Here is a 27,410-nt window from a genome sequence, read left to right as displayed (position 1 = left end):
GGGCCGGCAGTGCCTTAGAGTTGGGCTTTTCACGGGATAGTTCTCTCTCTCTGGCTGTCCCACAGTTTAGGTTACTATCTCACGTTAGCTCCCTCAGATTGCCCTCGGGGCACTCGGGCCCGGTCCTTACCCTAGGCAGTGCCGCCCGCTCCTCTCCGTTCAGCCCCCACTTGCTGGTGGCGGATTGATGCGAGCGTCTGGGGTTCTTTGCTGGGAGTTGCTTTAGGCACGTAATCTGTGGATTTTATTTATTTTTTCCTCCCAGTTACGTTGCCCTCCGAGATAAGAAATCTTCCCCCACACCCGCCGGTGAGAGGGTTTCCTGGTGCTTGGAAATTCCTCCTCTTTTACGACTCCCTCCCCAGGACGGGTCTCCGTCCCTAACCCTTTTGTCCCTCTTTTTATCTTTTATAATTTCTCCTACCTCTTTTGAAGATAATGCGCTGTCTTTGTGGAAGCCTGACGTCCTCTGCCAGCCTTCAGAAGTAGTTTTGTGAAGTTTGGTCAGCGTTCAGATGCTCTTTCGATAAATTTGTGGAGGAGAGAGTGGTCTCCCCGTCCTGTTCCTCCGCCATCTTAGCCCCGCCTCGCAATCACATCTTTGCACTAACATGTTCTGTGACATCAGTTTGCCAGGAAGGCGGCTGGGGCAACTTTCAGGGGCTCTGTTCCCCACCAGCAAGGGCACCACATCTGCTCTCCTGAGCTGCCTGGCAGCTATACAGCCATGGGAGAGCAGGTGAGCTATGAATGAGATTTCCCCAGAATTTTCTTAAGTTTGGAGTTCTAAGTTCTGTTAAAGGCTCTTCTAATAAATATCAGAGAAAAGAAATATCTGAAAACAAGTGGCACAACTTGGGGAGTGAGACCTTCAGTTTTACACCTGCTTCAGTCACCTTTCACATAATTTCCATCTCACCTCTCTTTAGGTGAGTAATGACACTATCGGGAGGCTGATGGAGTCCCCTCCACCTGAATTGTAATGGTCACTAACCATTTCCAGCCTCAGTGAAGTTTTCTTTCAGGCCTACATCCTGGCAAGTCTTGAGTTGCTGGCAGGTCACATAATAAGCATGTTCTACCTACCCTGGGCCATACACACCTGTGATGTGTTAGATAAAGTCCACTCATACTGACTCAGGAAGAGCTGACTTTCTCTTGTCCTTCTGCACAGATGAGTTTTTCAGTGAGGGTTGTGCACCTGGATCTCCGCGAAATTCCAGTCTCTGTGCTCTGTGCATTGGCTCAGAGAAGGAGGGTTCAGGAAAGGAGTGTCTTCCCAACAGCAATGAAAGATACTATGGCTATACAGGGGCTTTCAGGTGAGTCTTATGATCCTCATACAAAAATAATAATAATCTCAGTCCTGACAAGAGTTCCTTTTAGGAGCGCAGGTGAGATTCTTACATTCCTAGCCTATTAGTCCTGCATGTTAGGGTGTCATGTTTACAAACATATGTAGAAACCTGTCTGAAGAGGCACCCAGGTCCCTCCAGGACACCGTCTCCAGAACTGGCTGTCATAGACAGCAAAGACTGGTGGTATAGTGCAGGTCAGGAGTTCTCTATGGCAGGGGGGTGAAGGGGGGTAGGGGGGGAGCGGGGGGAGGAATTCGCCCCTCAGGGGACATTTGGCAGTGTCTGGAGATGTTTTTGATTATCAGTGGGGTTGAGGGGGTGCAACTGACATCTAATTGGGAGAGGCTGATAAACATCCTACATGCACAGGGCAGCACCCTACAACAAAGAATTATCTGGCCCCTAATGTCACTAGTTGGAGAAGGCAATGGCACCCCACTGCAGTATTCTTGCCTGGAAAATCCCATGGACGGAGGAGCCTGGTAGGCTGCAGTCCATGGGGTCGCTAAGAGTCGGACACGACTGAGCAACTTCACTTTCACTTTTCACTTTCATGCATTGGAGAAGGAAATGGCAACCCACTCCAGTGTTCTTGCCTGGAGAATCCCAGGGACGGAGGAGGCTGGTGGGCTGCCGTCTATGGGGTCGCACAGAGTCGGACACGACTGAAGCGACTTAGCAGCAGCAGTAGCAGCAATGTCACTAGTGCCAGGTGAGGAAATCCTACCATAATTGAATAAAAACACAGGAGTCAAGCATCTAGCTCACACTCTTCCAATCACCTCTGGGGGGACCTATGACCACGGATATATACAAATTCAAGTCCATGATTTCTACATCTTTGGTCACATCTCTGTTTCGTGGAATTTTAATCATTTTTAAAGAGACACCTGTGCATTTTACAACCTTATTAGTTTTTAACTATCCTGTCTGACTTGGGCCTTTGCTACCCTGGTAGTTCATGAATCCATCAACTTCACAATGATGGTGGTATTCATAACTAAACTGCTCACTAGCAAAGGAAAAACAAAGATTATCTCAATTTTCTAGTTAGAACCACCTTGTGAGTTAGAATAAGAACAATTCACAGCCCACAAGTTTCCGATTTCACAAGTAGACTGTGCATAAGGAATCACCTTGGTGGAAAACTACTCCTCTAGTATCTGTATTGATGCTTGGAAAAGGATGTAGACCTGTTGGAGAAAATGTGCCAGAGTTTGGAATTTAATATATAGAACTGCAATGGTATAACTACAAAGCATATCAGAGGTTTTGTTTTCTTTTTATTACTTACATTAGTAACATATAAGATTAGTGATCAAATGGGAGTCATGGTTGGCGATATCAGGTGGCCAGCCCTGGATCTCTAAGGTGGCATAATACTCAGGCATAAAAAGAAATGAATTGGGTCATCTGTAGTGATGTGGATGAACCTAGAGTCTGTTATACAGAGTGAAGTAAATCGGAAAGAGAAAAACAAATATTGTATATTAACACTTCTATATGGAATCTGGAAAAACGGTACTGATGAACCTATTTGCCCAGCAAGAATAGAGATGCAGACATAGAGAACAGACTTGTGGACACAGGGGGGTAAGGATAGAGTGAGACAAACTGGGATAATATTATTGACATATATATATATATATATATATATATATATATATATATATATATATACACTACCATATATAAAAATAGATAACTAGTGGGAAGTTGCTGTATAACACAGGAGCTCAGCTTGGTGCTTGGTGATGACCTAGAGGAGTGAGATGGGAGGGTGGGAAGGAGGCTCAAGAGGGAGGAGATATACGTACATGTATAGCTGACTCACGTCGTTGTACAGCAGAAACTAGCGCAACATTGTAAAGCAATTTCCGATTATAAGATGGCCCTTCTGAATGACAGATGTAACTCTGACCTCTTTTCTTCTCTCTCCCTGTCTGGGACTCCACAGGTGTCTGGTGGAGAAGGGAGATGTGGCCTTTGTGAAGGACCAGACTGTCACGCAGAACACTGACGGTATGTGCACAACCCTTTGCCCCGTAAATCAGGGTCGCTGGTTCCCTTGTGTTCAGGATGTCTTTGTGGAAGTGTTAGGGGCTCTTGTCAGGGTCCAGAGCTGTGATTCGCAACCTGTTTGTTCACTGATGAGAGACGCATCCACTTGGGTAGGCAGAATGGTGAGGACCGTGAGCTTCCCAGTGGCTCTGAAATCTCTCCTAGAAGCCTTCCCACAGGTGTAGGCACTGTGCCTTCTTTCCCCTAAATACTCCTAAGAACAAGGACTTTTACATACTTACATTATAATTAGCAAGATCAGGAAATTTATACTAACATGGTTTAATATTCAGCACATGCACAGTCCCTATTCAAAATTAGTGAACTTATCCCCCAAAGGCCCTTTATAACTATTTCTCATATTTCTAGGTCCAGTATATATTTAACCATATTATAAATCCACTGGGGAAAACATACAGACAGTGGCACCCCTGTAGGAATGAGCGCCAGGACTTTGGCTTCTATAACCATTCTCCAAGAGGAGGAATCAGGGCCCCTTGGAAAAACAGCTGATTCTGGTGCTGGGGCAGGAAAAGTGTAAGGTGAACCCATGAGCATCATGCTGAAGTGCTCACAGATGGAACATGTCAGAGCACATTGGAACTATTGTGAAAGCCCTCCACGGGCCAGATCTGACATTTTGAACATTACAAGAAGTAATAATAGTAGTAAGATTGAATAACACGTTGAATAAAATAAGAACACATGAGTCCATCCTGATTTAACAAATGAATATAAGGGAAACATCTTCTTTATTGTAAAATGCTAATTACAGACATAGGAAAAATCATGAAGTTAAACAACTATAGTTTGGCCACCAATATAGCAATAATCGATTCGAGCAAGGACCATCAATCAATGGGTACTAAAACTAGTGGGTGGATATTAGATGACCATGACATTAAAAACAAGACAGCTGTCTTTTAAATGTTGGTAAGAATGAGCATTCCAGCTGCCCATGTTCTATCACTAACAGCTTACATCACCCCCTAGAGTCCAGGCAGTATTACTTCCCTCCCTCCCTCATAACCCTGTGTGTGTGTGTGTGTGTGTGTGCATGCGCACGCGTGTGTAGTCGCTCAGTTGTGTCCAATTTTTTGCGACCCTTTGGACTGTAGCCCCTCAGGCTCCTCTGTCCATGGGATTCTCTGGGAAAGAATACTGAAGTGGGTTGCCCTGCCCTCGTCCAGGGAATCTTCTTGACCCAGGAATTGAACCTGTGTCTCTTATATCTCCTGCATTGGCAGGTTGATTTTTTACCACTAACCCACCTGGGAAGTCCTCCTCCCTTTACCTAACCTCAAATTTTTCCTCTAGTGCAGGACCAACTCCTCTAAGAAGCCTTCCCCAATGGCACACCTCCATCCCACAACAGAATCCTCTATCCACATTGCTATTATTATTGAATTCATCACATTCTGTAATAAAATATGGTCACAGGGAGCTCTTCTTTTTTCTTACATCTCAACACCAATCACAGTATAAGATACCCAGAAGTAACTAAGTACTTACTTGAAGGAATATTGGTTTGGCTAATTTTTCTTTCACCCCTCCTGTAACTTTTACTTTTCCCTTTAAGAGCTGTCCTTTTCCTGCTACCTGAGTGTTACCCTAGGCTGGTTCTTGTCACTCCTTGATTTCTCTTTGTATCTTTCCAATAGATATAATATAGATACAATAGATAAATAGATACAGATACAATAGATTTCTCTTTGTATCTTTCCCCTCTCTAGACCTCAATTCTCTTTGCAAAGACTCCCAAAGCTTTAACCTTCTGAGGGGAATTTATAGAGGAGGCCTACCTCCCTATACACTCCCTATTTAAACACCATCCTAGGATCTCTGTTTGCCCTGTGGTCATGTTTATGTACAAAGTACACTGATACTGCAACCTGGACCAGAATAAATCTAAACTCCTTACACTTCTCTCTTCACATAGCCTCTGTCCCTATGGAGGACTTTGTTATAAGTCCTGTCAGTCAAGCCTAGATTAATCAATGTTGAAAGTGAATGCTGTGGAATTATACTGGGTTTCAAAGTCTTATTCCTTATAACTATGTAGTGTTTTACAAATTAGCCACAGTAAACAAGCATCATTTTTATCAGAAAGAAAATTTTATTGGAAAGAAAATTAGATGCCCACTGCCCCTAACCCAGACCAAATCACCTCCCTTCTCATTTTTCCTAATTGTCCTATTTGGAGCTCACACATTAACATTGATTTCCATTCATTAAGTTCTCATAGACCAACCTTTCTTATTACCTAAGTGCCACACTAGGGCTTCCCGCAGTTGCTCAGCAGTGAAGAATCCACCTGCAATGCAGCACACCTGAGTTTGATCCCTGGGTCGGGAAGATCCTCTAGAGAAGGAAATGGCAACCTACTCCAGTATTCTTATCTGGGAAATCCCACGGAGAGAGGAGCCTGGTGTGCTACAGTCTATGGAGTCACAAAGAGTTGGACATGACTTAGCAACTAAACAACAATAACAACAAAGTGCCGTACTCCATCCCACATTCATCTTGAGGGCGTTTTTAGCCTGACTGCCCAAGACTCTGTTCTAGTGGGGCTGTTCTCTTCCACCGACTAGAAACACCAGGCATGCAGCTGTCCCTGAGTCTTGCCAGAGCATTCCACCCGCCCTCAGAGAAGCGGTCCTTTCTCCTCTCAGTCCTACACATGTTACAGGACACTGCTGAATCCTTGCCCTCTCCCACTAGGCTTCCTGAGTTAACATACTCTCATTGTGCTGGTTTCCTTGCTCACACAGCATTTAGAGAGTGTTACACAAAATATAAAATGATACTGTCTGTGCCCTGCACTTTTGTTTTTGGTATGTGTGCTATTTCCCACTTTTAATAAGATTGTGTCTTACAGAGGGCTGCGAACATAGTATTGAATAAATGCTTAAATTACTAAGTAGAACAGAATGGGTTTGGAGAGAAGGGGGATGGACTTCATTTGGAAGGTATTGAATCGGAGGGACCGGTAAGAAAAGAAAGGCGAAAAGTTAAAAGGTGAGCAAAATATGTGTAGATACTGGTGGGAGGAGAGGCAGGCAATTTGGAGTTTTCTATTAAAACCTAAAGTGTACATTTGGAGAGTGTAGGAAAAGGGGTATTTTTACTTAGTATGTAAGTTTAAACTTTTAAAATAGTGAATTCATACAGTGGTTGTTCAATTAAATGAGAAAATTAGATTAAGAAAAAGACTGCAATCCTGTATTTCAGGAGAGAAGCAAAAACCAGGAAAGCTTATTTGAGAATTGCCTCAGGAGGAAGGAGCTTAAATCGTGGGAACGGGTGAGATGTTCTTTTTTCAGAGAGAATACGGAAAAGATGAAGCAAGGAGTTGAGAACAGGATATGGGCCTTCATGCACAGAGGCGTTTGTGCATTTTACATAGAACTAGTGTGAATGAGCCAGATTTCAAGCACTGGGCTGCCTTCCAAAAGAGCCTCTGGGGAAGATTCTTTTGCTTGCTAGTGCCACATGGTATGGGGCTTCCCAGGTGGCTCAGCGGTAAAGAATCCGCCTGCCATTGCAGAAGACCCAAGGGTTGCGAGTTTGATCCCTGGGTCAGGAAGATTCCCCTGGAGGAGGAAATGGCAACCCGCTCCAGTATTCTTGCCTGGAGAATCATGGACAGAGGAGCCTGGTGGGCTACGATCCATGGGGTTGCAAAGAGTTGGACATGACTGAGCGACTATACATACACACACAGCCAGATGGTATAGCACAGAGATTGTCACTCTGCTTAGAGGGTCATGTGCTTCCTACAGTGGAGTCTAAATGGAATTTGGAACTTAGCAAAAATGAAGATCCTTTTGAACGTCATCCACAGAATGTGGTTCACTCTCCCTTGTCTGGCTGGGAAGACTGAAAGGAGTGGCCCCAGGGAATTTCTGGTAACTCTCTTCCTCTCCATATCAGTGAAACCGTTGCTGGCCACTGGGTCCAGGCCCCCCACATGCCAGTGGAGGGTGGTCACATCTCTCAGTGAGGGTGTTTTGATCAAAGCTTTGGCTGATGCACCTTTTCTGAACCTAGGAAATAATACGGAAGAATGGGCAAAAAATCTGAAGAAGAAAGATTTTGAACTACTATGCAAGGATGGCTCCAGGAAATCTGTGGAAGATGCTGAGACCTGCCACCTGGCCCGAGCCCCGAATCATGCTGTGGTCTCACGGAAAGAAAAGGCAACCTGTGTGGAGACAATATTAAACAAACAGCAGGTATGGACCAGCCAGGGACTCCAAACTGTTTTTTTTGTGTGTGGGTATGGATTATTGGGGGATTTCGCAGGCGAGGAGAAGCCCACACTCCTGCATTCTTTTCCTGGAAGTTAGAACTGGGAAGGTATGGATGGTGGACTGGCTCTCCCAGACCTGGCTCTACGCATATCTTCTGCTCGCTGGAAATCAGACCTCAACTGATGCACGTGTTCCAGGGTCCAAGCATCTGCCTTCTAGCTTGACCCTGACCTTGCTCTGTGGTACCATCAGTTTACCCACTTCTGCCTTTTTCTAAAATGAAGGCAACTAACCCTGTTTCCCAACCCTTCTGGATACAAGTCATGAAATGTGGACTGTGTTTCTTTTGCTTAGACAGATTGAGAACCATTCCAAAAGGCAGAAAAACGCAGGAAACCTAACCTCAGGGAGCTTGTCCTTTGGTGAAAACAACCAACCAAGGGCTGGCCCTGTGAGGGAAGAGGGGCTGTCTGAATATTTTAATCCTAAAGACTCTTCCACCCCTAAAGACCAACCTCCCCTCAGTGACAGCTTCCTGCCTGTTGATCGATCATTAGTTTTCTCCTTTTAAAAATGAAGATAGCACACCTTTGTGAGTCCTCTTAAGGTAAATGACATGAATAATTAACATTTAATGAACATTTCCTAAGTGCTAGATGGAATGCTAAACTTTCTGTAATCATTATTTCATTTACAATCTTAGAAGATGTGGATGAGTCCAGCCTCTTATCAATTTAGGATCAAAAATGCAGTTAACAGCTACCTGTACCACCCCTCATTGGGTGGCTTTTATTTAATACCTTCTTGATAATAATACTTTAAAGGGACAAATTTCTGCCCTCTCATTTCTTGGAAGCCATCCCCAAGACCATGGCCAATGAAGTGGGGAAGAGAGATCAGAGAAGTCAGCAGTGGGTGGGTGGGAGGGAGGGACTTCCCCAAGGAGATGGGACTAGGCTGGACCCTACAAAGGATTTGGGGGCCTCATGGGAACCTAGATTTGGGGCCCATATTTGTGTGAATGCCAAGGGATTGATGTGGAAAGATCCTGAGGCATCCTCTGCAGCTTCCCTTTCTTCCCAGGGCTGGTTCCCAGCTTCCAGTTTCCTCCATCCCATCCATGTGTTCCCAGCGGCTCTTTTCCACAAGTCCTCATGTACTTTCTGTCCATTTGACAGGATGCCTTTGGAAAAAGTGTAACCGACTGCACGAAAAATTTTTGTTTATTCCAATCAAGTTCCAAGGACCTTCTGTTCAGGGATGACACTAAATGTTTGTCTTCAATTGCGACAAAAACATATGACTCCTACTTAGGGGATGACTACGTCAGAGCTATGACTAACCTGAGACAATGCTCAACCTCAAGTGAGTAGGAGGAACAGCATGGGGAACCTGCAAAGTGAATATGGTTGGGGTTCTGGGTGCTGGATTCAAAAGGAGGGGCAGACTGTAGTCACCAGGAGATGATCAGTTGACTAGATGAAATGATGAGGGAACAATGCAATCCTAGCATGAATGAAAGGCTACTTGTATGGGCAGATGGTAAGGGGACATGGGCTGATGGCACTGAACATGCAGAATTCCATGCTATTACTTAGAAAAGGAGGAGAGCTATGTGCCCATGCCCACTGCTCTGCTCTGAACACCTTTTTTATACTGTGCTGCCTTGTTCAAAATGGTAGCCTCTAGCTACATGTGGATATTTAAATTTATATTCATATTAAACAAAATTTTAAATTAGTCACACTAGCCATAATTCAAGTGCTCAGTAGATACCTGTCTCCACATAGATGAACAAAGAGAACATTTCCAGCATTGCAGAGAGTTCTTTTACATGGCGCTGCTCTTGAGAGCTGGAACGGTGATAAGTACCATAAACTCTACAGTTGCTATACCTCGGAGATACTGCAGGTTCAGTTTCAGACCATTGCAATAAAATAATATTGCAACAAAGCAAGTCATATGAAGTTTTTGGTTTCCCAGTGCATATAAAAGTTACATTTATACTACACTATAAAGTGTACAATAGCATTGTCTAAAAAATGTCTAACAATGTACATATCTTAATTAAAGATACTTTATTGCTAAAAACACTAACCATCATCTGAGCCTTCATAATCTCTTTGCTGGTAGAAGGTCATAATCTCTTTGCTGGTGGAGGGTCTTACCTCAGTACTGATGACTGCTGACAGATCAACTGTGGCAGTTCCTTAAAATAAGACAACAATTAAGTTTGCCCCATTAATTGACTCTTTTTTTAATCCTTGATGACTGGGTTTTACCTTTATTTTCACAAATGACAAAAACTTTCTCTTGATTCTTTAGAGAATCAGAGATACATTAAGAAATTGTACAGTTTAACTTAGATATTATACATACCATTGAAAAAAATTTTAAAGGATACTATAATTGAAATATTTTTATTATTTATTTTTTATCCTGAACACCAAAACATATTTACTTATTTATTTTGCTTGATGCATATCTATTTTTTTAATTAGAATTCTAGCATTCTCTTCATACTAAATCAAACAAGTAGAATCAAAATGTCATAAATTTCTTATGCAAAAAGTTCATAATTACAATAGCAAAAGATGTTTACTAGTTTTCACAATGAATAGCCAGACCGCCAAAAAATAAAAAGATAATTACAACTGCAAGCCATAACGGGAACATGATTAGCCTAACAATATATAATCAGTTCAGTTCAGTTGCTCAGTCATGTCTGACTCTTTGCGACTCCATGGACTGCAGCACGCCAGGCCTCCCTGTCCATCACCAGCTCCAGGAGTTTACCCAAACTCATGTCCATCGAGTTGGTGATGCCATCCAACCATCTCATCTTCTGTCGTCCCCTTCTCCCTCCTTCAGTCTGGCTCAGCATCAGGGTCTTTTCCAATGAGTCAACTCTTCATATGAGCTGGCCAAAGTATTGGAGTTTAAGCTTCAACGTCAGTGTTTCCAATGAACACCCAGGACTGATCTCCTTTGGGATGGACTGGTTGGATCTTCTTGCAGTCCACGGGACTCTCAAGAGTCTTCTCCAACACCACAGTTCAAAAGCATCAATTCTTCGGCGCTCAGCTTTCTTCACCGTCCAACTCTCACATCCATACACGACTACTGGAAAAACCATAGCCTTGACTAAACGGAACTTTGTTGGCAAAGTAATGTCTCTGCTTGTTAATATGCTGTCTAGGTTGGTCATAACTTTCCTTCCAAGGAGTAAAGGTATTTTAATTTCATGGCTGCAATCACCATCTGCAGTGATTTTGGAGCCCAAGAAAATAAAGTCTGACACTGTTTTCACTGTTTCCCCATCTATTTCCCATGAAGTGATGGGACCAGATGCCATGATCTTAGTTTTCTGAACGTTGAGCTTGAAGCCAACTTTTTCACTCTCCTCTTTCACTTTCATCAAGAGGCTCTTTAGTTCCTCTTCACTTTCTGCCATAAGGGTGGTGTCATCTGCATATCTGAGGTTATTGATATTTCTCCTGGCAATCTTGATTCCAGCTTGTGCTTCCTCCAGCCCAGTGTTTCTCATGATGTATTCTGCATATAAGTTAAATAAGCAGGGTGACAATATACAGCCTTGACGTACTCCTTTCCCTATTTGGAACCAGTCTGTTGTTCCATGTCCAGTTCTAACTGTTGCTTCCTGACCTGCATACAGATTTCTCAGGAGGCAGGTCAGGTGGTCTGGTATTCCCATCTCTTTCAGAATTTTCCACAGTTTATTGGGATCCACACAGTCAAAGGCTTTGGCATAGTCAATAAAGCAGAAATAGATGTTTTCCTGGAACTCTCTTGCTTTTTCGATGATCCAGTGGATGTTGGCAATTTGATCTCTGGTTCCTCTGCCTTTTCTAAAATAAGCTTGAACACCTGGAAGTTCATGGTTCATGTATTGCTGAAGCATGGCTTGGAGAATTTTGAGCATTACTTTACTAGTGTGTGAGACGAGTGCAATTGTGCAGTATTTTGAGCATTCTTTGGCATTGCCTTTCTTTGGGATTGGAATGAAAACTGACCTTTTCCAGTCCTGTGGCCACTGCTGAGTTTTCCAGATTTGCTGGTGTATTGTGTGCAGCACTTTCACAGCATCATCTTTCAGGATTTGAAATAGCTCAACTGGAATTCCATCACTTCCACTAGCTTTGTTCGTAGTGATGCTTCCTAAGGCCCACTTGACTTCACATTCCAGGATGTCTGGCTCTAGGTGAGTGATCACACCATCATGATTATCTGGGTCATGAAGATCTTTTCTGTACAGTTCTTCTGTGTATTCTTGCCACCTCTTCTTAATATCTTCTGCTTCTGTTAGGTCCATACCATTTCTGTCCTTTATTGAGCCCATCTTTGCAAGAAATATTCCCTTTGTATCTCTAATTTTCTTGAAGAGATCTCTAGTCTTTCCCATGCTGTTTTCCTCTATTTCTTTGCATTGATCACTGAGGAAGGCTTTCTTATCTCTCCTTCCTATCCTTTGGAACTCTGCATTCGAATGGGTATATCTTTCTTTTCTCCTTTGCTTTTTGCTGCTCTTCTCTTCCCAGCTATTTGTAAGGCCTCCTCAGACAGCCATTTTGCTTTTTTGCATTTCTTTTCCATGGGGATGCTCTTGATCCCGGTCTCCCGTACAATGTCATGAACCTCCGTCCATAGTTCACCAGGCACTCTATCAGATTTAGTCCCTTAAATCTATTTGTCACTTCCACTGTATAATCATAAGGGATTTGATTTAAGTCATACCTGAATGGTCTAGTAGTTTTCCCTACTTTCTTCAATTCAAGTCTGAATTTGGCAATAAGGAGTTCACGATCTGAGCCACAGTCAGCTCCCAGTCTTGTTTTTGCTGACTCCATAGAGGTTCTCCATCTTTGGCTGCAAAGAACATAATCAATCTGATTTCGGTGTTGACCATCTGGTGATGTCCATGTGTAGAGTCTTCTCTTGTGTTTTTGGAAGAGGGTGTTTGCTATGACCAGTGCATTCTCTTGGCAAAACTCTATTACCAAAAATAGAGTTTGCCCTGCTTCATTCTGTGTTCCAAGGCCAAATTTGCCTGTTACTCCAGGTGTTTCTTGACTTCCTACTTTTGCATTCCAGTCCCCTATAATGAAAAGGACATCTTTTTTGGGTGTTAGTTCTAAAAGGTCTTGTAGGTCTTCATAGAACCATTCAACTTCAGCTTCTTCAGCATTACTGGTTGGGGCACAGGCTTGGATTACCTTGACATTGAGTGGTTTGCCTTGGAAACGAACAAAGATCATTCTGTCGTTTTTGAGATTGCATCCAAGTACTGCATTTCAGAGTCTTTTGTTGATTATGATGGCTACTCCATTTCTTCTAAGGGATTCCTGCCCACAGTATATAATAATTACATACAATTTGATGGGTCAGGCAAAGTCATGTGGTAAATGGAAATGCATACATGCACAAGTTTTCATCTGCCCAGCCAGTCTATGTCTTTGCGTTGGTTTAATCCATTTACAATTAAGGTAATTTTCAATATATATGATTCTATTAACATTTTCTTAATTGTTTGGGGTTTATTTTGTGTAGGTCTTTTACTTTTCTTGTGTTTCCTGCCTAGAGAAGTTCCTTTAGCATTCATTGTAAAGCTGGTTTGGTGGTGCTGAATTTTTTTAACTTTTGCTTATTTGGAAAACTTTTGATCTCTGCATTAGATCTGAAGGAGAGTCTTACTGGGTAGAGTATCTTGGTGATAGGTTCTTCCCTTTTAATACTTTAAATATATCACGCCATTCCCTTCTGGCTTGTAGAGTTTCTGTTGAGAAATCAGCTGATAGCTTGTTGGGAGTTCTCTTTTTATGTTATTTGTCATTTTCCCCTTGTTGCTTTTAATATTTCATCTCTGTCTTTAATTTTTGTCAGTTTGATTACTATGTGTCTTGGTGTGTTCCTCCTTGGATTTATCCTGCCTGAGACTCTCTCTGCTTCCTGGGCTTAGTTGACTATCTCCTTTCCCATGTTAGGGAAGTTTTCATGTACGATCTCTTCAAATATTTTCTCAGGTCCTTTCTCTCTTCTCCTTCTGGGACCCCTGTGATGCATTTAATGTTGTCCCAGAGGTCTCTTCAGCTGTCTTTTTTTTCATTCTTTTTTCTGTATTCTGTTCTGTGGCAGTGATGCCCACCATTCTGTCCTCCAGGTCATTTATCCATTCTTCTGCCTCAGTTATTCTGCTATTGATTCCTTCTAGTGTATTATTCATCTTGATTTGTTTGTTCTTCAGTTCTTCTAGGTCTTTGTTAAACATTTCTTGCATCTTCTTCATTGTTTTCCCAAGATCCTGGATCATTTTCACTATCATCATTCCGAATTCTTTTTCTGGAAGTTTGCCTATGTCCACTTCATTTAGTTGTTTTTCTGGGGTTTTATCTTGTCCCTTCATCTGGGACATAACTTTCTGCTTTTTCATGCTGATTTACTTTCTGTAATGGTTTTTGTTTTAGCTGCTGTGGGGTTGTGGATCTTCTTCCTTCTTCTGTCTGCCCTCTGATGGAGGAGGCTAAGAGGCTTGTGTAAGCTTCCTGATGGGAGGGACTGGCAGTGGGAAAAACTGGGTCCTGCTGTGGTGGGAAGGTCTTTGTTCAGTAAAGCTTTAATCCAATTATCTGCTCATGAGTGGGGTTGCACTCCCTCTCTGATCTTTTGGCCTGAGGTGACCCAGCCTTGGAGTCCATGGGCTCTATGGTAGAGTTCATGGCGACCTCCAAGAGGGCTTATGCCAAGGGGGACTTTCCAGGACTGCTGCCAGTGCCCCTGTCCCTGTTATGAGCTCCTGCCCTCCCACACCTCCACAGGAGACCCTCCAACACTAGCAGGTAGTTTTGGTTCAGTCTTCTGTGGGGTCATTCTCCTTTCCTCTGAGTCTTGGTGTGTGCAAGATTTTATTTGTGCCCTCTAAGACTGGAGTCCCTGTTTCCCTCAGTCCTGTGGAAATTCTATAATCAAATCCTGCTGGCCTTCAAGATCAGATTCCCTGGGGATTCCCAATGCCTTTGTCAGATCCCCAGGCCAGGAAACCTAACATGGGGTTTAGAACCTTCACAACAGTGGGAGAACTTCTTTGGTATTATTGTTCTCCAGTTTGTGGATCAACCACCTGGAGGGTATGGGACTTGATTTTATCATGATTGTGCCCCTTCTACCATCTTGCTGTGGCTTCTTCTGTGTCTTTGGATGTAGGGTATCTTTTTTTGGTGGTTTCCAACATTCTCCTGTCGATGGTTGTTCAAGAGCTAGTTGAGATCTTGGTATTCTCACAGGAGGAGATGAGTGCACGTCCTAGTCTGCCATCTTCAACTGGAAGCCTGAAATTGATGGATCAACTCTTCTTTCATGACTGATTCCTCTGTAGCATCCGAAGCTATTTGATAACATTTTACCCACAGTAGAACTTCTTTCAAAACAGGAGTCAATCTTCTCAAGTCCTGCCATTGCTTTATCAACTAAGTTTATATAATATTCTAAATCGTTTGTTGTCCTTTCAACAATCTTCACAGCATCTTCACTAGCAGTAGATTTCATCCCAAGAAACCACTCTCTTTGCTCATGCATAAGAAGCAGCTTCTCATCTGTTAAAGTTTTATCATGAGATTTGCAGCAATTCAGTGATATCTTCAGGCTTCACTTCTAAGTCTAGTTCTTTTGATATTTCCATCACATCTGCAGTTACTCCCTCCACTGAAATCTTGATTCCCTTATAGTCACTTATGAGGGTTGGAATAAACTTCTTTCAAATTCTTGTTCATGCTGATATTTTGACTTTACTCCATGAATCACAAATGTTCTTAATGGCATCTAGAATGAGGAATATTTTCCAGAAGGTTTTCGGTTGACTTTGCCCAGATCCAGCAGAAGACTCACTGTCTATGGAAGTTATGAAATGTATTTCTTTAATAATAAAACTTGAGAGTTGGAATGACTCCTTGACCCATGGGCTGTAGAATGGATATTGTGTTAGCAAGCATGAAAACAACTTTAATCTTGTATATCACCATCCAAGCTCTTGGGTGGCCAGAGAGCAGGTATGCTCTCAATGAGCAGTCACATTTTAAAAGGAATGTTTCTTTCGGAGCAGTAGGTTTCAATAGCAGGCTTAAAATATTCAGTAAACCGTCTCATAAACAGATGTGCTGTCATCCAGGCTTTGCTGTTCCATTTACAGAGCACATGCAGAGTAGACTGAGAATGATTCTTAAGGGCCCTATGTTTTTTAAGAATGGTAAATGAGCACTAGCTTCAGCTTCAAGTCACCAGCTGCATTAGCCCTTAACAGGAGAGTCAGTCTGTCATTTGATCATGAAGACAGGCACTGACTTCTCTCCTCCAGGTATGAAAGTCCTAGATGGCATCTTCTTCCCACTGAAAGCTGTTTCATCTACACTGAAAATCTCGTTTAGTGTAGCCACCTTTATGAACTATCTTGGGTAGGTCTTCTGTGTAACTTACTATAGCTTCTATATCAGCACTTGCTGCTTCACCTTGCACTTCTATTTTATTTTTTAGAAATTTTATTTATTTATTTTATTAATGGCTTCACTGGGTCTTTGTTGCTGTGTGTGGGCTTTCTTTAGTTGTAGTGAGCAGGGGCTACTCTGCTATGGTGCTCTGACTTCTCACTGGGGTGGCTTCTTTTGTTGCAGAGCATGGGCTCTAGATGCACAGTCTTCAGTAGTTGCAGTGCACAGGTTTAGTTGCCCCACAGCATGTGGGATCTTCCTGGACCAGGGATTGAACCCATGTCTCCTGCATTGGCAGGCAGATTCTTTACCACTGAGCCACCAGGGAAGCCTCTGCCTTGACCTTAATGTTATGGGAACAACTTCTTTCCTCCTCATGAACCAACCGGTACTTACTTGAAGCATTTCTCCTGAAGCTTCCTCACCTCTCTCAGCCTTCACAGAGCTGAAGAGAGTTAGGGTCTTGCTGCAGCTGAGGCTCTGGCTTAAGGGAATGTTGTGACTGGCTTGATCTTTTATCTACACCACTGATACTTTCTCTCTAACAGGAATAAGGCTGTTGCTTATCATTTCTGTGTTCACTGAAGTAGCACTTTTAATTTCCTTCAATAACTTTCCCTTTTCATTCACAGTTTGGCTAACTCTTTGGCACAAGAGGCCCATCTTTGCTTTTGACATGCCTTCCTCACTAAGCTTAATCACATTTAGCTTTTGCTTTAAAGAGAAAGATGTGCAATTCTTCCTTCCACATGAACATTTAGAGTCAATGTAGGGGTATTAATTGGCCTAATTTCAACATTGTTGTGCTAGTGGAGCAGCAGGAACACACATAATATTTATCAAATAAGTTTGCCATAGTAATGGGCATGGTTTGTGGTGACCCAAAACAATTAACAATAGTAACATCAGAGATAACTGACCACAGATCACTATGACAAAGATAATCATAGTAATGAAAAAGTCTGAAATATTTCAAGAACTACTAAAATGTGATGCAGAGACATGAAGTGAGCAAACGCTATCGAAAAAATAGCACCAGCAGACTTGCTTGACACAGGGTTGCCACAAACCTTCAATTTGGAAAAAACACAGTATCTCCAAAGTGCAATAAAGCCCAGCACAATAAAAGAAGGTATGCTTGTACTTATCTAGAATACCAGTTTGTGCTATAGCTATGTTGGACATCATTTAATGACTTGGAATCATTTGGAAGATTTGGGAGAATACCATGTAGCTCAAGGGAAGTTATTCTTCAACTGCAGAGTACAGGTCCATGAGCCACAGTCCCAGGCCCTGGGATACTGATTCAGCAAGTCTGTGCCAGGTTCGGGATTTCTGTATTTTAACAGCTGCCCACATAATTCTGGTTTAAGGATCCATGGCTACTGTTTTGTTGAGGGGGTGGAGACTGGCTCTGCTGGACTCTGTTCTATCCCTAGCCCCTGGCAGGGGAACTGGCACAGGACTGGTGCTTAGTGCATCCCGTTATGTTAGTTCCTTGCCTGGATCCGAGAGGATAGTTCTTTTAGGCTCGTTCCAGCCATATGGACTCAGGTGTGGGAGCCCCGCCCATAGGACATAAGGCAGGGGATGATGCAGGGAAGGGAAATCCTGTTACTGTCCTTGGTGTGGGGCACTGCCCAGTGTAGACACAGGAGCTGTGCAGGCAGGAGGAGGAGGCATTGGGAGGAGGGTCAGGTTCACCCATCAGAGGAGCAGGGAAATTGGTCTGAGTACTTTTGTATTGGGCTTAATTGTTGATTCACTTAAGAGGAACTAAACATAGGTAGATTTTTAACTGTCCAACCCCTCTGCTCTGTCCCCACAGAACTCCTGGAAGCATGCACTTTCCACAAACCTTAAAATCCAAGAGCGGAGCCAACACCTGATGGAGATGGGAGCTCATGGGACCCATAAGCTTCCTCTGGTTTTGCTGGTCTGAGCGATTTGGTTGCCCTCACAGTTTGGTTGTGGTACCTCTGTGGGACAAAATAAAAATAAACATTATTATTGGTTTTATCTTTTTAAAAAAACTTCATTTTTCCCCCTTACTGCTTGGTCTGCAACTAGCCCTTCCTTCAGAGCTCAAGATTCATTTGTTCTTTCCAACAGCCACAGTTCCTGGGTACAGTCCAAGTAGGAATTCTTTCTAAAAGGGGTCTGCATGGTCATTTTAATAAAATCAAGTGTACAAGCCTTGACTGAATCAAATGTGTACGTGTGTGTGTGTTGTTGGGGAAAGGGCAGGAAGGAGGATGTAGAGTAAATATTGACATAGAGTGCTCAACGCAGAATATAGATAATTTACATAGTTTAAAATATTTTGAATACATTTCATCAGGTATACTTGAGGTCCCAAGTCTTACTGCTTGCAAAAGTGAATCACTGGAACCTCATCTTGCTAAAAATCATCCCTTGACCCCAACTCTCATGGCAGTCACTGTCCTGTCTCCTCCCACTCTTAGTGGAGCTCCTGAAAGGTGGATTCTCATTAATGACTGAACACAGAGAAATCAGTCTTCTGTTCCACCCGTGTCCCTGAAGCTGCTCTGGTCAAGGTCACTGCCCACCTGCCAGCCGTGAAAACCAATTAGTTCTTTTATCCTTGAGTCTGTTTACTAACTTGATACGGATGACCACTCACCCTTCCTTGGAACTCTTTCCTAGCTTCTCTGATATAGCAGCCCTCTGCTTTGGTTCCCACCTCTCTGTCCTTTTGTGGTCTTACTGTGGGCTTATCCTACCAGTTCTGAAATGTAGGGTCATCTTCCTGGGTGTCTTCTCTTCATCCAGTGCTCTTTCCACTTTCCAGGCCCTCCCTAAGCAGTGAGAATGGCTCCCAGGCATCTGTATCTGTAGTTCTGATCCCTGACTGCAGCATCTCACATGCACACCTCCTCCTGCCTGTATATCTGTACTGTAGAGTTCTCACAGCAATCAGAAGCCCAACAAATAAAAAGGGAGGTGATCATTTTACTTCTTCCCTCCCCTGCTTCCCTAAGCCAACTCTTATTCCCATACACTTCATAAAGACATGGTCTGCTACCCACCCACAAGAGTCATAAACTGAGGAGTCAAATTTAATTTCAGTATTCTGCTTCATTCTACATCTAATGTCAGCAAGTTCTGTTGATTTTGCCTCCTAAACAACTCTCCAAGTTTGCCCTTTTGTTTCCTAACTCCTACCACAGTTTCAATTTACAGTCAGGGCAGAGCTGCAGGTAGGGGGTTTCTAAACACAATAGTCCACAGTTCTCAACTTTCTGGTATCCAAAGAAACAGACCTTGGGTCTACTTTGCAGTCCAGACCTGAGGTTCATATTTTTACACACAGCCCTGCTTTGCTTTGAGCCTAACAACACTGCCTTACGTAATATTCACCTAAGCTCCACCCTTACCCCAAATCCTATAATAATTCTTTTTTATCCTTTGTTTGATGAGATGTCCCAACCATTCCTCTGGCATGTAGTCTGTCTTATTGCAATGAATCAACAAATCTAATTTTATCAACAATGCACTGAGTACCTACCATGATCCAGGCACTGTTCTAGAGACTGTGAACACAGTAATGTATATTATAGTCTTTAAAAATAACTTTGTTCTGTTATTTATTATTCCTTCTAGATTGCCTTCTTGTCAGTATATCTGTACAGAGAAATGTCTGAAATCATGTTCACCAGATACTATTGATATAAAAATTAAGGTGATTTCTGGTTTTCTTCTTTGATCTTTCATTATTTCATTATTACATTGTTTTTAATATAAAAACATGTCCCATTTTAATTCTTTTCTTTTAAAAAATCCTCTGTTTTTTTCAAAGAAACAGAGTCAAGGAGATAAGCCAGAGTAGGGGAATCATATGATTGGTGTCCTGAGTCTGAGATAGGTTCCACTGTGATTTGGAACTGCTGGGAACAGGAGAGGGAAAAATGCATTCAGTGAATGAGACATTTTAACTGATGAAAGAGAAGAAAAATTGTCTCCACTGGTTTTGTTGTAACTCTCCATCTGCTGATAGAATTAGGGAGCAGAACGCTTTCAGCCAGTGACAGTCAGTATTGGTATGTCCTCCCTCTACATCCATTCCCACAGAGCTGTCCTTTTCTCCATCCATCTCCACAGAGCTCCCAGGAGCCTGCGGAGTCCCCGAGGTGAGAGGACAAGAAGCCACCGATGCCATCCTCTCCTGCTCTCATTGCTGAGACTGACAGTTCCACCTTCTAACTCAAGTGTGGAATGTGTGCACATTTCTTCTGCCTTCATAATACCCAGAAAACAAATTGAAAAAAAGAGTATGACCATGTGTTATCAAACCCTTGCTTCCTCATTCCCAAATTGCACCACCAAAACGGTACTTGTTCACTCACATGCTCTGACTGAAAATCCTTACACAGTGAGGACAGTTCTGGTAGGTGTTCTCTGTGTCTGGCCCTTCCTCCTTCACTGTATTTTTAGTCACTAACAGAAGTTATTAATATAAAGGAGAGCTCTGTGTGTGTGTGTGTGTGTGTGTGTGTTGGGTGTTGGGTGGTGAATACAGAGCAGGGATCAGGACCACAAGAAAGAAAAGAAATAGAATGCAGTAAGATTGCTGTCGGTTCTGATAGTTTTAATTCATAATGCTAATTTAAAATAAAATAGTTGGGGATTTCTCTGGCAGTACAGTGGTTAGGACGCTGTACTTCCAGTGCAGGGGGCATGGGTTCCATGCCTGATTGGGGAACTAAGATCCAACATCCTTAGTGAGTCCAAAAAAATTCCCTGGTAGCTCAGCAGGTTGTGAATCTGCCTGCAATGCAGGAGACTCTGGTTTGATTCCTGGGTCAGGAAGATCCCCTGGAGAAGGGATAGGCTACCCACTCCAATATTCTTAGGCTTCCCTGGAGGCTCAGCTGGTAAAGAATTTGCCTGCAATGTGGGAGACCTGGGTTCAATCCCTGGGTTGGGAAGATGCCCCGGAGGAAGGCAAGGCAACCCACTCCATTATTCTTGCCTGGAGAATCCCCATGGACAGAGGAGCCTGGTAGGCTATAGTCCATGGGGATGCATAGAGCTGGACATGACTGAGCGACTAAGCATAGTATACACACACACACATACATACATACATACATACATACATACATACATACATATATATATATATATATATATATATATACATTAGTTGGTTTACTTACTTTTATTTCACATCCTAAACATCTTTCCTTAATCTGGAGTCCCTATTGCCTCCCTTTATTGATGAAATGTGCCTGGAAAATGAATTTTACTGTGTTAGAGCATATAGTCAAGCATAAAGGAGCCCAACAACCTGGGATCAATGGATAAGTTACTCAACCCCTGTCTCAGTTTGCCCTCTGGAAAATTGGGATGGTGGGTCATTGTGAGGATTAAACAAATTAACAAATTTAAAGGATGTAGAACAATGCCTGGCTCTAGCAAGCACTCACTGTGAGCAGTTATCCTCTTTACTGGGGAAACAGTGCAAAGAGTGACAGACTTTATTTTGGGGGGCTTGAAAATCACTGAAAATTGTGACTGCAGCCATGAAATTAAAAGAAGCTTGCTCCTTGGAAGAAAAGCTATGACCAACCTAGACAGCATTAAAAAGCAGAGACATTACTTTGCCAACAAAGGTCCATCTCGTCAAGGCTATGGTTTTTCCAGTAGTCACGTATAGATGTGAGAGTTGGACTATAAGGAAAGCTGAGCACCGAAGAATTGATGCTTTTGAACTGTGGTGTTGGAGAAGACTCTTGAGAGTCCCTTGGACTTCAAGGAGATCCAACCAGTCCATCCTAAAGGAAATCAGTCCTGAATATTCATTGGAAGGACTGATGCTGAAGCTGAAACTCCAATTCTTTGGCCTTCTGGTGCAAAGAACTGACTCATTGGAAAAGACCCTGATGCTGAGAAAGACTGAAGGAGGGAGAAGGGGATGACAGAGGATGAGATGGTTGGATGGCATCACTGACTCAATGGACATGAGTTTGAGTAAACTCCAGGAGATGGTGATGGACAGGTAAGCCTGGTGTGCTGCAGTCCATGGGGTTGCAAAGAGTTGGACACAACTGAGCGACTGAACTGAACTGAAGCAAGCAATAACTGTGTGCAGTTATCCTCTTTACCTCCTCACCCTCCCCTCCTTATTCCCCCTGAGCTCACTTTTCATTCAAGCCCTCATCATCTGTTACAGGAATGCTGCTGACCACTTTTAGGACATGATTTACTTCTGTGTTGCTGACTGTCTCTTCTCAGGCTTCTTTGTGGCATCCCCTTTCCTCCTCACTCTTCACGCTCTCCATGATTTATTTTTTTCCCTTCTATTTTTTTTATTTTTTAAATTTAATTGGAGGCTAATTACTTCACAATATTGTGGTGGTTTTTACCATACATTCACATGAATCAGCCATGGGTGTACATGTGTTCCCCATCCTGACCCTCTCTTCCACCTCCCTCCCCATCCCATCCCTCAGGGTCATCCCAGTGCACCAGCCCTGAGCACCCTGTCTCATGCATCGAACCTGGACTGGCGATCTATTTCACATATAATAATATAGATGTTTCAATGCTATTCTCTCAAATCATCCCACCCTCGCCTTCTCCCACAGAGTCCAGAAGTCTGTTCTTTACATGTGTCTCTTTTGCTGTCTCGCAAATAGGGTCATCATTACCATCTTTCTAAATTCCGTATATATGCATTAATATACTGTATTGGTGTTTTTCTTTCTGACTTACTTCGCTCTGTATAATAGGCTCCAGTTTCATCCATGTCATTAGAACTGCTTCACATGTATTTTTTTTAATAGTTGAATAATATTCCATTGTGTATATGTATCACAGCTTTCTTTTTCTTTTTTTTTTGATCTTTTTTTTTTTTTATAAATTTATTTATTTTAGTTGGGGGCTAATTACTTTACAATATTGTAATAGTTTTTGCCATACATTGACATGAATCAGCCATGGGTTTACATGTGTTCCCCTTCCTGGACCCCCCACCCACCTCCCTCCCCATCCCATCCTTCTGGATCATCCCATTGCCCCGGCCCTGAGCCCTTGTCACATGCATCGAACATGGAATGGTGTTCTGTTTCACATATGATAATATACATGCTTCAATGCTATTCTCCCAGAACGTCCCACCCTCACCTTCTCCCTCAGAGTCCATAATTGTTCCATGCATCTGTGTCTCTTATTCTGTCTTGCATATAGGGTTATCGTTACCATCTTTCAAATTCCATATATATGCATTAGTATACTGTATTGTTGTTTTTCTTTCTGGCTTACTTCACTCTGTATAATGGGCTCCAGTTTCATCCATCTCAGTAGAACCGATTCAAATGTATTTTTTTTAATGGCTGAGTAATATTCCATTGTGTATATGTACCACAGCTTCCTTATCCATTCGTCTGCTGATGGACATCTAGGTTGCTTCCATGTCCTGGCTATTGTAAACAATGCTGCGATGAACATTGGGGTACACGTGTCTATTTCAATTCTGGTTTCCTCGGTGTGTACACCCAGCAGTGGGATTGCTGGGTCATATGACAGTTCTATTTCCAGTTTTTTTAGGAATCTCCACATTGTTCTCCATAGTGGCTGTACTAGTTTGCATGACCACTTGTTTACGTATGACTCCCAAATAAAAATCTAGCACCTACTGCTGACACTTCACATTTGTTTACTGTATCGCCTGCATGATATATGATTTTAGACTTCCCAGAGGCACTGGAAACTCCATGTACACAAAATACAGGCAGTTTTCATTCTGGCTATGTCCCTGGCTCCAGAGAACTTCAACTGAGTTCTCTCATTCATGCTGAACACTTAGATCTTCCCAGCAATACACACCAAGTGTTTCAGATGCACTCTTGCTAGCTCTTCTTCTCCTTAACTCAGCTTGTACAATTAATCACCAAATCCTATTTATTTTCCTTCTAAGTGTTTCTCATAACTATACCCCCCTTTCCACACTTTCCACACTTCCCTGGTTCAGACCCTGTGCATTGTTTGCCAAAACACTGCAACAGCCTCTACCTGGTCTCCCTGCCTGTCTTTTGTCTCTCAAAATGTAGTACTTCCTTGATCTGCCAATAAACTATTTCACTCTCAACTGAAACTCCTTATTGCATTCTAGGTAAAATCTAGGTTCCTCAGTATATCTCCCAGTCCCTTCATGTCTAGCTTTTGCCAACATTTCCTGCTCATCTACTGCCAATTCTGCTGAAATGACAACTGCTTAATGACAGACTGCAAATTGGCAGATTCCAGACGAGCCACTTCTAACTACATAAGTTGTTTTATTTAGGCTACAAGTTTTCATTACTTGCTGAAATTTAAAAAGTGGAAAAGTTCCCTTAAAAACCTTTTTTTCTGGCTTCTCTTAAAAAACTGAAGGACTGGCCACCTTGGTCCCACATACCTGTCTGGCTGCCGATTAGGGCAGAGTGACAATTTTCAACAGCCCCAGCCCCTCTCTTTGATTTTCCTGGCTGCTTCCCTTAATGTATCTCATCTCAGGGGTAGCTCTACATTAAGGGAATTAGCCAGGATTTACAATACAGTGGTGGTGGTGGTGATTTAGTTGGTAAGTCGTGTCTAACTCTTGAGACTCCATGGACTGTTGCCCTCCAGGCTCCTCTGTCCATGGGATTTCCCAGGCAAGAATATTGGAGTGGGTTGCCATTTCATTTTCCAGGGGATCTTCCTGACTCAGGGATTGAACCTATGTGTAGGTACACTGAATTACTCTTTCTTTTCTGCACAGAGCACCCTTTCTCCTATTACACTTGCAGAGGCTAACTTGTCCTTCAAGGCTCACTTCCTGTCATTTTCCTTCAGTAGCTTTTCTCTGAACCCATGTGGCTTCAGTTCAGTTCAGTCACTCAGTTGTGTCCGACTCTTTGCGACCCCATGAATTGCAGCATGCCAGGCCTCCCTGTCCATCACCAACTCTCGGAGTCTACCCAAACCCACGTCCATCAAGTTAGTGATGCCATCCAACCATCTCATCCTCTGTTGTCTCCTTCTCCTCCTGCCCCCAATCCTTCCCAGCATTAGGGTCTTTTCCAATGAGTCAACACTTCACATGAGGTGGCCAAAGTATTGGAGTTTAAGCTTCAACGTCAGTCCTTCCAATGAACACCCAGGACTGATCTCCTTTAGGATGGACTGGTTGGATCTCCTTGCAGTCCAAGGGACTCTCAAGAGTCTGCTCCAACACCACAGTTCAAAAGCATCAATTCTTCGGCGCTCAGCTTTCTTCACCGTCCAACTCTCACATCCATACATGACCACTGGAAAAACCATAGCCTTGACTAGACGAACCTTTGTTGGCAAAGTAATGTCTCTGCTTTTAAATATGCTATCTAGGTTGGTCACAACCTTCCTTCCAAGGAGTAAGCGTCTTTTAATTTCATGGCTGCAATCACCATCAGCAGTGATTTTGGAGTCCCAAAAAATAAAGTCTGACACTGTTTCCACTGTTTCCCCATCTTTTTCCCATGAAGGGATGGGACCAGATGCCATGATCTTAGTTTTCTGAACGTTGAGCTTTAAGCCAACTTTTTCACTCTCCTCTTTCACTTTCATCAAGAGGCTCTTTAGTTCTTCTTCACTTTCTGCCATAAGGGTGGTGTCATCTGCATATCTGAGGTTATTGATATTTCTCCCGGCAATCTTGATTCCAGCTTGTGCTTCTTCCAGCCCAGTGTTTCTCATGATGTACTCTGCATACAAATTAAATACGCAGGGTGACAATATACAGCCTTGACGTACTCCTTTTCCTATTTGGAACCAGTCTGTTGTTCCATGTCCAGTTCTAACTGTTGCTTCCTGTCCTGCATACAGGTTTCTCAAGAGACAGATCAGATGGTCTGGTATTCCCCTCTCTTTCAGAATTTTCCACAGTTTATTGTGATCCACACAGTCAAAGGCTTTGGCATAGTCAATAAAGCAGAAATAGATGTTTTTCTGGAATTCTCTTGCTTTTTCGATGAACCAGTGGATGTTGGCAATTTGATCTCTGGTTCCTCTGCCTTTTCTAAAATCAGCTTGAACATCTGGAAGTTCACGGTTCATGTATTGCTGAAGCCTGGCTTGGAGAATTTTAAGCATTATTTTACTAGCGTGTGAGATGAGTGCAATTGTGTGGTAGTTTGAGCCTTCTTTGGCATTGCCTTTCTTTGGGGTTGGAATGAAAACTGACCTTTTCCAGTCCTGTGGCCACTGATGAGTTTTCCAGATTTGCTGGCGTATCGAGTGCAGCACTTTCATAGCATCATCTTTTAGGATTTGAAATAGCTCAACTGGAATTCCATCACCTCCACTAGCTTTGTTTGTAGTGATGCTTCCTAAGGCCCACTTGACTTCACTTTCCAGGATGTCTGGCTCTAGGTGAGTGATCACACCATCGTGATTATCTGGGTCGTGAAGATCTTTTTTGTACAGTTCTTCTGTGTATTCTTGCCACCTCTTCTTAATATCTTCTGCTTCTGTTAGGTCCATACCATTTCTGTCCTTTATGGAGCCCATCTTTGCATGAAATGTTCCCTTGGTATCTCTAATTTTCTTGAAGAGATCTCTAGTCTTTCCCAATCTGTTGTTTTCCTCTATTTCTCTGCACTGATCGCTGAGGAAGCCTTTCTTATCTCTCCTTACCATTCTTTGGAACTCTGCATTCAGATGGGAATATCTTTCCTTTTCTCCTTTGCTTTTTGCTTCTCTTCTTTTCACAGCTATTTGTAAGGCCTCCTCAGACAGCCCTTTTGCTTTTTTGCATTTATTTTCCATGGGGATGGTCTTGATCCCTGTCTCCTGTACAATGTCATGAACCTCTGTCCATAGTTCATTAGGCACTCTATCAGATCTAGTCCCTTAAATCTATTTGTCACTTCCACTGTATAATCATAAGGGATTTGATTTAGGTCATACCTGAATGGTCTAGTGGTTTTCCCTACTTTCTTTATGTGGCTTAAGCGCCCCTTTATGCATCCCCATACCTCACCTTACACCCTCTGTGCCACATTATATTCCGATGAACTATTGTGTAATGCTTGAGTTTCTCACAAGATTCACTTCACCTCACGAAGGGAGCGACTGGAAATCTTCAGGGGAGGTTTCTTGAGCCATTCATTTTATTCACCCATCATTCTGTCAACAACCATGAAAAGAGCGGGACATTTGACTCATGTCCTGAAGGATGAGTGTGTCGCTCATCGTTCTGGCTGGCTGCTTAGTAAGTC

At 42.8% G+C, this 27,410-nt stretch overlaps 1 protein-coding gene across 5 annotated transcripts in view; it reads left to right on the top strand.

Annotated features, from left to right (window-relative positions):
- The window catches only part of LOC145538170 (serotransferrin), a 49,608-nt gene extending 31,235 nt beyond the window's left edge, over nucleotides 1-18,373 (top strand). For all 5 annotated transcript variants that reach the window (XM_081569774.1, XM_081569771.1, XM_081569773.1 and 2 more), the window contains 5 exons: nucleotides 1,175-1,322; nucleotides 3,316-3,380; nucleotides 7,470-7,654; nucleotides 8,851-9,037; nucleotides 17,996-18,373. In XM_081569774.1, the coding sequence (XP_081425900.1) occupies nucleotides 1,175-1,322; nucleotides 3,316-3,380; nucleotides 7,470-7,654; nucleotides 8,851-9,037; nucleotides 17,996-18,030 (620 nt within the window). In that variant the 3' untranslated portion in view covers nucleotides 18,031-18,373. The remainder of the gene's footprint in view (nucleotides 1-1,174; nucleotides 1,323-3,315; nucleotides 3,381-7,469; nucleotides 7,655-8,850; nucleotides 9,038-17,995) is intronic.
- The last annotated feature ends 9,037 nt before the right edge of the window (nucleotides 18,374-27,410 follow it).

The sequence above is a fragment of the Giraffa tippelskirchi genome, chromosome 2 (genome assembly GCF_054371585.1).
Source record: "Giraffa tippelskirchi isolate mGirTip1 chromosome 2, T2T-mGirTip1v1.2.pri, whole genome shotgun sequence".
NCBI classification, from domain to species: domain Eukaryota; kingdom Metazoa; phylum Chordata; class Mammalia; order Artiodactyla; family Giraffidae; genus Giraffa; species Giraffa tippelskirchi.
The sequence above is the reverse complement of the archived record's forward strand: the minus strand, read 5'-3'. Positions and strand labels throughout refer to the sequence as shown.